This window comes from Carcharhinus amblyrhynchos, unplaced genomic scaffold, assembly GCF_965287045.1.
Source record: "Carcharhinus amblyrhynchos unplaced genomic scaffold, sCarAmb.v2.hapA chromosome_1069, whole genome shotgun sequence".
Lineage (NCBI taxonomy): Eukaryota > Metazoa > Chordata > Chondrichthyes > Carcharhiniformes > Carcharhinidae > Carcharhinus > Carcharhinus amblyrhynchos.
Genome location: NW_027650809.1, coordinates 25012 through 34110, shown reverse-complemented (window position 1 = coordinate 34110; position 9099 = coordinate 25012). Strand labels below are relative to the sequence as shown.

The 9099-nt window shown below is 55.5% G+C and overlaps 1 protein-coding gene across 1 annotated transcript; it reads left to right on the top strand.

The window, feature by feature from the left end:
- The first annotated feature begins 235 nt into the window (after positions 1-235).
- LOC145340494 (uncharacterized) lies at positions 236-6703 on the top strand. The gene is made up of 4 exons (XM_080184962.1): positions 236-508; positions 2101-2252; positions 3107-3215; positions 6528-6703. The coding sequence occupies exons 1-4, from the start codon at positions 236-238 to the stop codon at positions 6684-6686; spliced, it is 693 nt and encodes a 230-aa protein (XP_080041088.1). The 3' UTR covers positions 6687-6703.
- Positions 6704-9099: the final 2396 nt, after the last annotated feature.

Genomic DNA, 9099 nt, shown 5'->3' with positions numbered 1-9099 from the left:
ATCGCAGTCATTTAATATGCTGCTGTTTGCGGGATCTTTCTGTGCGTGAGTTGGTTTCCTACTCGACAGCAGTGACCTCACACCCAAAGGTACCTAACCGGTGGTGATGCACTTTGAGATGCTCAGCGGCCGTGAGCTATGCCAGGTTTGCTTCCAATTCAGGCCTTGTAGGCCCGGACGAGGCTGCTGGTTGCCATGGCTCCCAGTCCAGAGGGGGGGGGCCTCCGGCTAAACAATGCCATTCCTCCTCTCACCTCTGAGGAGGCACCGGGTTGACGGAGCAGACATTCATTGTGGTTCATTCCAGGTGGGCCGTGGACAGCCACCGGGCAACGGCCATCCTCGGGAGCGTGGGCCCCACTGGGAGCACCGGCACTCGTGGGAGCGTGGGCCCCGCTGGGAGCGCGGGCATCCGCTGGACCACGCCATCTGCCACGTTCAGCCCAACCCCAGACTGGGCGCAGAGGACGCCAACAACATCACTGGGGAGATTCGCCTCCGGAGGCAGGTATGTCAACACAGGGTGGGGGTACAGAATTGCGGCCGTGGTTGTTCAAAGCTGCCGGGGTGAGGGGGAAGAAAGTGGGGGTGGGGGTATCTCAGTGACCAGGCGATGGGGCAAGAGCTCTGGGCAGGGATCTGGCCCACTACTCATAATGTACTCCGGGACCTTGCCAACTGCCAAACTCTCCTGAGACAGCGACGTGCGGGAGAAGGGGTGACTGTCGGCTACAGAGGAAGAGGCCATTGGCCGCCTGGGGGACAAGCCGGGGGAGGGAAGTCTCCAGCGGATTCAGTCTCCAGTTCAAATCCGCTGCCTTCCCAATTCCACACCAACATCTCAATTGGACACCTCATACAGAGAGATGTGTGGAACAGGAGCTATCACTGATATATCATCACTCCCAACAGTTTGAGGTTACAGACAGTGTAGCGGGAGCTTTACTCTGTATCTAACCCCGTGCTGTCCCTGTCCTGGGAGTGTTTGATGGGGACAGTGTAGAGGGAGCTTTACTCTGTATCTAACCCCGTGCTGTCCCTGTCCTGGGAGTGTTTGATGGGGACAGTGTAGAGGGGGCTTTACTCTGTATCTAACCCCGTGCTGTACCTGTCCTGGGAACGTTTGATGGGGACAGTGTAGAGGGAGCTTTACTCTGTATCTAACCCCGTGCTGTCCCTGTCCTGGGAGTGTTTGATGGGGACAGTGTAGAGGGAGCTTTACTCTGCATCTAACCCCGTGCTGTACCTGTCCTGGGAGTGTTTGATGGGGACAGTGTAGAGGGAGCTTTACTCTGCATCTAACCCCGTGCTGTACCTGTCCTGGGAGTGTTTGATGGGGACAGTGTAGAGGGAGCTTTACTCTGCATCTAACCCCGTGCTGTCCCGGTCCTGGGAGTGTTTGATGGGGACAGTGTAGAGGGAGCTTTACTCTGTATCTAACCCCGTGCTGTCCCTGTCCTGGGAGTGTTTGATGGGGATAGTGTAGAGGGAGCTTTACTCTGTATCTAACCTCATGCTGTACCTGTCCTGGGAGTGTTTGATGGGGGACAGTGTAGAGGGAGCTTTACTCTGTATCTAACCCCGTGCTGTACCTGTCCTGGGAGTGTTTGATGGGGACAGTGTAGAGGGAGCTTTACTCTGTATCTAACCCCGTGCTGTACCTGTCCTGGGAGTGTTTGATGGGGGACAGGGTAGAGGGAGCTTTACTCTGTATCTAACCCCGTGCTGTACCTGTCCTGGGAGTGTTTGATGGGGGACAGGGTAGAGGGAGCTTTACTCTGTATCTAACCCCGTGCTGTACCTGTCCTGGGAGTGTTTGATGGGGACAGTGTAGAGGGAGCTTTACTCTGTATCTAACCCCGTGCTGTACCTGTCCTGGGAGTGTTTGATGGGGGACAGGGTAGAGGGAGCTTTACTCTGTATCTAACCCCGTGCTGTCCCTGTCCTGGGAGTGTTTGATGGGGGACAGTGTAGAGGGAGCTTTACTCTGTATCTAACCCCGTGCTGTCCCTGTCCTGGGAGTGTTTGATGGGGGACAGTGTAGAGGGAGCTTTACTCTGTATCTAACCCTGTGCTGTTATTAATTCTTTCATCTCGTAGAGGGGTAACGGAACAGAGATCTTGTTCGATCTTGATGGGTTTCGCAGCAGTGGAAAGCCCCATGCTGTGCACGTGCATGAATTTGGAGACCTAAGCAATGGCTGTGAATCACTGGGTGGTCATTTCAACCCACACAACATGAGGCACGGCAGGTAGGCAATTGAGGAAGGGGGCTTGGTGTGTGTGCTTCCTTCCCTCAAGGACCAAGTGGGTTTTTCTGGCAATCGTCCATGGTTGTCAGCAGATTCTTAATTCCAGATTTTTTTTATCCACCATCTGCCATGGCAGGATTCGAACCTGGGTCCTCAATATTCACCCTGAGCCTCTGGATATAGACCCAGTGACAATACCACAGCACCACTGCCTCCCCCATGGGTGAGGGGCAGGTGGTTTTGAAGCTCAGGTCAGACTAGGTTGGGGAACTTTGGAATCTTATCTCCTTTAACGTTGGAGAACATTTGACAACATCCCTGCACTGGAAGAGGTCGTTCGGCCCATTCACCCCGATCTAGCCCCTTTGAACAAATGCGAACCCCCACACACTCCGCCCCGCCCATCCTTTTCTCCCGCCCCTACAGCCCTGCAAATTTTTCCCCTCCCAGCATTTAATCCAATTCCCCCCTTTTTCGAGGGGGAATCTGCTCACCCACCCTCTCGGGTCGCACCATCCAGATCACAGTAACTCGCTGCGTGTAAGATCAAATTTTCCTTGTCGATCCACCTCCGGCTCCCGCTTCTTTTTCCCATTCCCATGTTGTTATGAAGAGAAACCTTCGACATGAGCGATCGTTTTCCATTCGACTCTTCAGGGCAGATGTGAATGCGAGCGATCCCGTTACCAAAGCGCCTCGGGGATCGTCAAACTCTCACGTTGAGCGAGGAGTTGGCCAGGTGTTACGGAACGTTCTAGATGTCTGAAGGAAGCGAGCATTTCTTCGGCAGGTGCCCCGAGCGACCTGAACATGCTCCCTGTTCGCTGTGACCTTTTGGTTTTCTCTGCCCTTAGCCACGCCGGTGATTTGGGGAACGTCCGGCCCAGTCCAGATGGATCGGTGCACGAGACATTGACGCAAGTACAGCTGGGGCACCATTCGATCATCGGGCGCTCCATTGTGGTAAGCAGTACTTTGGAACGTAAAATGGGGAGTGCGCCACCTCACAACAGTCTGCCAAAGACTGGGCCTGATCCGCTGAGTTGTACTCGCGGTCAGAGTGTCGTGGATTCCAACCCCCACAACTTGACTTTGAGTCGCGATGCAAGTCCGACACTCCATAGATATGAGAGGTCAGGGAGCGCCACACTGTGGGAGGGTCGGTGCTGAGGGAGCGCCGCACTGTGGGAGGGTCAGTGCTGAGGGAGCGCCGCACTGCGGGAGGGTCGGTACTGAGGGAGCGCCGCACTGTGGGAGGGTCAGTGCTGAGGGAGCGCCGCACTGCGGGAGGGTCAGTGCTGAGGGAGCACCGCACTGTGGAAAGGGTCAGTGCTGAGGGAGCGCCGCACTGCGGGAGGATCGGTGCTGAGGGAGCGCCGCACTGCGGGAGGATCGGTGCTGAGGGAGCGCCGCACTGCGGGAGGGTCAGTGCTGAGGGAGCGCCGCACTGCGGGAGGATCGGTGCTGAGGGAGCGCCGCACTGCGGGAGGGTCGGTGCTGAGGGAGCGCCGCACTGCGGGAGGGTCGGTGCTGAGGGAGCGCCGCACTGCGGGAGGGTCAGTGCTGAGGGAGTGCCGCACTGCGGGAGGGTCGGTGCTGAGGGAGCGCCGCACTGCGGGAGGGTCAGTGCTGAGGGAGCGCCGCACTGCGGGAGGGTCGGTGCTGAGGGAGCGCCGCACTGCGGGAGGGTCAGTGCTGAGGGAGCGCTGCACTGTCGGGGATGTAATTTTTAGGGATGAGGGATTGACTCCTACTCCCTCCTCAAGGGCTCTGTGTGTCGTGTTGGATGAATGTAACGCCTCCCACTGCCACTATTGCAAAAAGTGTGCCCGAGGGATGATGTTAATGCTTTCAACACACGTCATTTAAAAAAAATCAAATGACGGTCAGGGTCATTACCAAAACTGTTGTTTGTGGGATCTTGCTGTGTGCGTAATTTGCTTTCGCAAGTGTATGATCTAAAGGTGTGGCAAAGACCTCAGCAGGGCTTATGTGTTTTTGAGGTCAGGAGGGTTGTGAGGCTGAAGGGGATTACAGAGATAGGGAGAGTTGTAGGGATTGGAGGAGGTTACAGAGATAGAACATAAGAACATAAGAAATAGGAGCAGGAGTAGGCCATCTAGCCCCTGGAGCATGCCTCGCCATTCAGTAAGATCATGGCTGATCTGTCGTGGCTCAGTTCCACTTTCCCGTGCTCTCCCCATAACCCTTAATCCCCTCTCCTATCAAAAACCCATCAACCCGCGTCTTAAAAATATTTAGCGAGGCAGCCTCCACCACTTCAATGGGCAGAGAATTCCAGAGATTCACCACCCTTTGAGTGAAGAAGTTCCTCCTCAACTCCATTCTAAACCGCCCCCCCTTTATCTTGAGGCTGTGCCCTCTAGTCCTACTGTCCTTTCTGAGCGGGAAGAGCCTCTCCACCTCTATCCTATCCATCCCATTCAACATCTTATATGTCTCAATGAGATCTCCCCTCATTCTTCTAAACTCTAACGAGTACAAGCCTAGTTTATTCAGCCTCTCCTCATAGCTCAACCCCCTCAACTTCAGCATCAGCCTAGTAAACCTCCTCTGCACTCCCTCCAAGGCCAAAATATCCTTGCGTAAGTGCGGCGACCAAAACTGCACACAGTACTCCAGCTGCGGCCTCACCAATGCCCTATACAGTTGCAGCAAGACCTCCCTACTTTTATATTCAATCCCCCTCGCTATGAAGGCCAGCATCCCATTCGCCTTCCTGACCACCTGCTGCACCTGCAGGCTGGGTTTTTGCAACTCATGCACAAGGACCCCGAGGTCCCTCTGCACCGTCGCCTGCTGCAGTTTTTCGCCACGTAAGTATTAGTCCTTCCTACCATTATTCCTACCAAAGTGGACAACCTCACATTTGCCAACATTAAATTCCATTTGCCATTTCCTGGCCCATTCGCCCAGCCTATCTAGATCCTTCTGCAGACTCTCCACACCCTCCGCACAATTTGCCGTTCCACCAATCTTGGCGTCATCAGCAAATTTTGACACCCTGCACTCGGTTCTCTCCTCCAGACCATCTATATAAATGGTAAATAGCTGAGGCCCCAGCACCAACCCCTGGGGCACTCCACTAGTCACCAACCGCCAATCCGAATAGCACCCATTGACCCCCACTCTCTGCCTCCTATTTGACAACCAGTCCTCTATCCACGCTAACACCCTACCCCCAACTCCATGCCCCCTGACCTTCTGTAATAACCTCTTGTGAGGCACCTTGTCAAACGCCTTCTGAAAAGGGAGGTCTGTAGGGGCTGGAAGAGGTCACCGAGATAAGGAGGGTTGTAGGGACTGGAGAAGGTTACAGAGTTTGAGAGGGTTATAGGGACTGGAGGAGGTTAGAGAGATAGGGAGGTGTGTAGGGGCTGGAGGAGGTTACAGAGATAGGGAGGGTTGTGGGGGCTGGAGGAGGTTACAGAGATAGGGAGGGGTGTAGGGGCTGGAGGAGGTTACAGAGATAGGGAGGGTTATAGGGGCTGGAGGAGGTTACAGAGATAGGGAGGGTTATAGGGGCTGGAGGAGGTTACAGAGATGGGGAGGGTTGTGGGGGCTGGAGGAGGTTACAGAGATAGGGAGGGTTGTGGGGGCTGGAGGAGGTTACAGAGATAGGGAGGGTTGGAGGGGCTGGAGGAGGTTGCAGAGATAGGGAGGGTTGTAGGGGCTGGAGATGGTTACAGAGGGAGGGTTGTAGGGGTTGAAGAAGGCTACAGAGATAGGGAACTAGAGTAGGTGAGGGGGCAGGGCAGAGGGGAGGGGACGGGGTGGGGGTTGTGGTGGGAGGCAGGGTGAGAGATGAAGGGGCAGGGTGGTGGTGAGTGGGGAGAGTGCGGGAGAGGAGGGGGCACGGTGAGGGGTCAGAGTTGGAGCCGGATGGTGGTGAGGAGGCAGGGTGAGGAGTGGAGGGGCGGGTTGGGGAGGGTGTGGGTGGGGGGGACACAGTAAGGGGGCAGTGTTGGGGCAGGATGGTGGTGAGGGGGCAGGGTGAAGGGTGGAGGGGCAGGGTGGGCAGGGTGCGGGTGAGGTGGGGCAGGATGGCGGTGAGGGGGCAGGGTGAGGGGTGGAGGGGCAGGGTGGGCAGGGTGCGGGTGAGGTGGGGCAGGATGGCGGTGAGGGGGCAGGGTGAGGGGTGTTGTATGGAAGGGTTTTGGTGAGGGTTTGGGAATGGCATCTCAAACACACGTCTGGTGATCCAATTCCAATTCCTGCTCTTTCCCATCTCTCTCCTTCCGTGTTTGGCTGCAGATCCATGAGAATGAAGATGACCTGGGTCACGTTGACAATCCCGGGAGTCTGGTCCACGGGAATGCTGGGCAGCGGTTAGCTTGCTGCGTCATCGGAGTCTCCTCTGGAAGAGGCTGGCCCAGTGCTGACCATTCACCGCCGATGGGCAACAGGGAGTAACCTGTGGGGGGACCCAGCAGGAGGGAATGAGCGGGCAGGGGTGGGGGGGGTTGGGATGCAGGGGTGGGATTCTCGTCGGAGTGACTCCGTGGCATTGCTCCCGGTGCGAGGGCTCATGAATCGACACTGAGTGGGATGGGATTCTCGTCGGGGTAACTCCATGGCATTGCTCCCGGTGCGAGGGCTCATTAATCGATCCTGAGGGGGATTGGGTGGCAGGGAGGGGCAGGACGTCAAGAAGGCCTCCGTGGCATTGCTCATTGTGCGAGAGGTGATGAACTGGGAGAGGGTGGGGCAGATATGGGGGGGCGTGATCGACAAGGGCAACCCATGGTTTTGGTGATGGGAGGGGGTGTGGCTGAGATGGCATTGACAGGGAGATGGAAGTGGGTGGCGAGGGGATGCGGGAGAAAGGACCACCCCCACTGGGCCATCTATGTCACATCCATGGAAGGGTTCACCCCAAGGCATGACATCCGCAATGGGTGAACTCCCACTGACCTTTGACACGGCCTAAACAAGGGGCTGAATGACAACGACTCCATTCTCCTTCATAGACAACAGGGAAAGCAGTCTGGGGCATCCCGTTTCCAGGGCAACAACAACAAGACACCAGCTTCGGTTTCAGGCGAGTTCTTCTGATCCCATTTTCCAAATCCCCAAACTCAAGGAGTTACCGTTCTAAAAAAAAACAATAAAATTCCCACAAACAGAAACTCCTGACCTGCTTATTACTCAAACATATGGGGACAGTGTAGAGGGAGCTTTACTCTGTATCTAACCCCGTGCTGTACCTGTCCTGGGAGTGTTTGATGGGGGACAGTGTAGAGGGAGCTTTACTCTGTATCTAACCCCGTGCTGTCCCTGTCCTGGGAGTGTTTGATGGGGACAGTGTAGAGGGAGCTTTACTCTGTATCTAACCCCGTGCTGCACCTGTCCTGGGAGTGTTTGATGGGGACAGTGTAGAGGGAGCTTTACTCTGTATCTAACCCCGTGCTGTACCTGTCCTGGGAGTGTTTGATGGGGACAGTGTAGAGGGAGCTTTACTCTGTATCTAACCCCGTGCTGCACCTGTCCTGGGAGTGTTTGATGGGGACAGTGTAGAGGGAGCTTTACTCTGTATCTAACCCCGTGCTGTACCTGTCCTGGGAGTGTTTGATGGGGACAGTGTAGAGGGAGCTTTACTCTGTATCTAACCCCGTGCTGTACCTGTCCTGGGAGTGTTTGATGGGGACAGTGTAGAGGGAGCTTTACTCTGTATCTAACCCCGTGCTGTACCTGTCCTGGGAGTGTTTGATGGGGACAGTGTAGAGGGAGCTTTACTCTGTATCTAACCCCGTGCTGCACCTGTCCTGGGAGTGTTTGATGGGGACAGTGTAGAGGGAGCTTTACTCTGTATCTAACCCCGTGCTGTACCTGTCCTGGGAGTGTTTGATGGGGACAGTGTAGAGGGAGCTTTACTCTGTATCTAACCCCGTGCTGTACCTGTCCTGGGAGTGTTTGATGGGGACAGTGTAGAGGGAGCTTTACTCTGTATCTAACCCCGTGCTGTACCTGTCCTGGGAGTGTTTGATGGGGACAGTGCAGAGGGAGCTTTACTCTGTATCTAACCCCGTGCTGTACCTGTCCTGGGAGTGTTTGATGGGGACAGTGTAGAGGGAGCTTTACTCTGTATCTAACCCCATGCTGTACCTGTCCTGGGAGTGTTTGATGGGGGACAGTGTAGAGGGAGCTTTACTCTGTATCTAACCCCGTGCTGTACCTGTCCTGGGAGTGTTTGATGGGGACAGTGTAGAGGGAGCTTTACTCTGTATCTAACCCCATGCTGTACCTGTCCTGGGAGTGTTTGATGGGGGACAGTGTAGAGGGAGCTTTACTCTGTATCTAACCCCATGCTGTACCTGTCCTGGGAGTGTTTGATGGGGACAGTGTAGAGGGAGCTTTACTCTGTATCTAACTGTGTGTTGTGAGTCAGTTAGTGATGAGTGTGCCTGAATATTCCCTGTTCTGTGGACTCGATACCGGACAATATGGAGGATTACACAGGCCATTCAGCCCCCATGCTCTATGCAAGCGTTTCTGCCCAACACCAGTCTCCCCCCACACTCCCTGACAACATCTCCCCCCTCCCCATCTCCTTCTATTCCTTTCTCCCCCATGTGTTTATCCAGCTTCCCCCCTAAAACACATTGACACGGTTCACCTCAACCACTCCCAGTGGGAGCGACTCCCACACTCGCCCCACTCTCTGTGAAAAGAGCTTTCTCCTCAATTCCCCACCCCCATTGGATTTATCAGGGAGCACCGCACTGTGGGAGGGTCAGTGCTGAGGGAGCGCCGCACTGTGGGAGGGTCAGTGCTGAGGGAGCGCCGCACTGTGGGAGGGTCAGTGCTGAGGGAGCGCCGCACTGTG

Excerpts from the sequence above, each read along its gene's own strand:
- LOC145340494 (XM_080184962.1), top strand. The coding sequence starts at position 236 with ATGCCATTCCTCCTCTCACCTCTGAGGAGGCACCGGGTTGACGGAGCA. Across the intron at positions 2,253-3,106 it reads CACAACATGAGGCACGGCAG|CCACGCCGGTGATTTGGGGA; the intron begins GTAGGCAATTGA and ends CTCTGCCCTTAG. Across the intron at positions 3,216-6,527 it reads TCATCGGGCGCTCCATTGTG|ATCCATGAGAATGAAGATGA; the intron begins GTAAGCAGTACT and ends GTTTGGCTGCAG.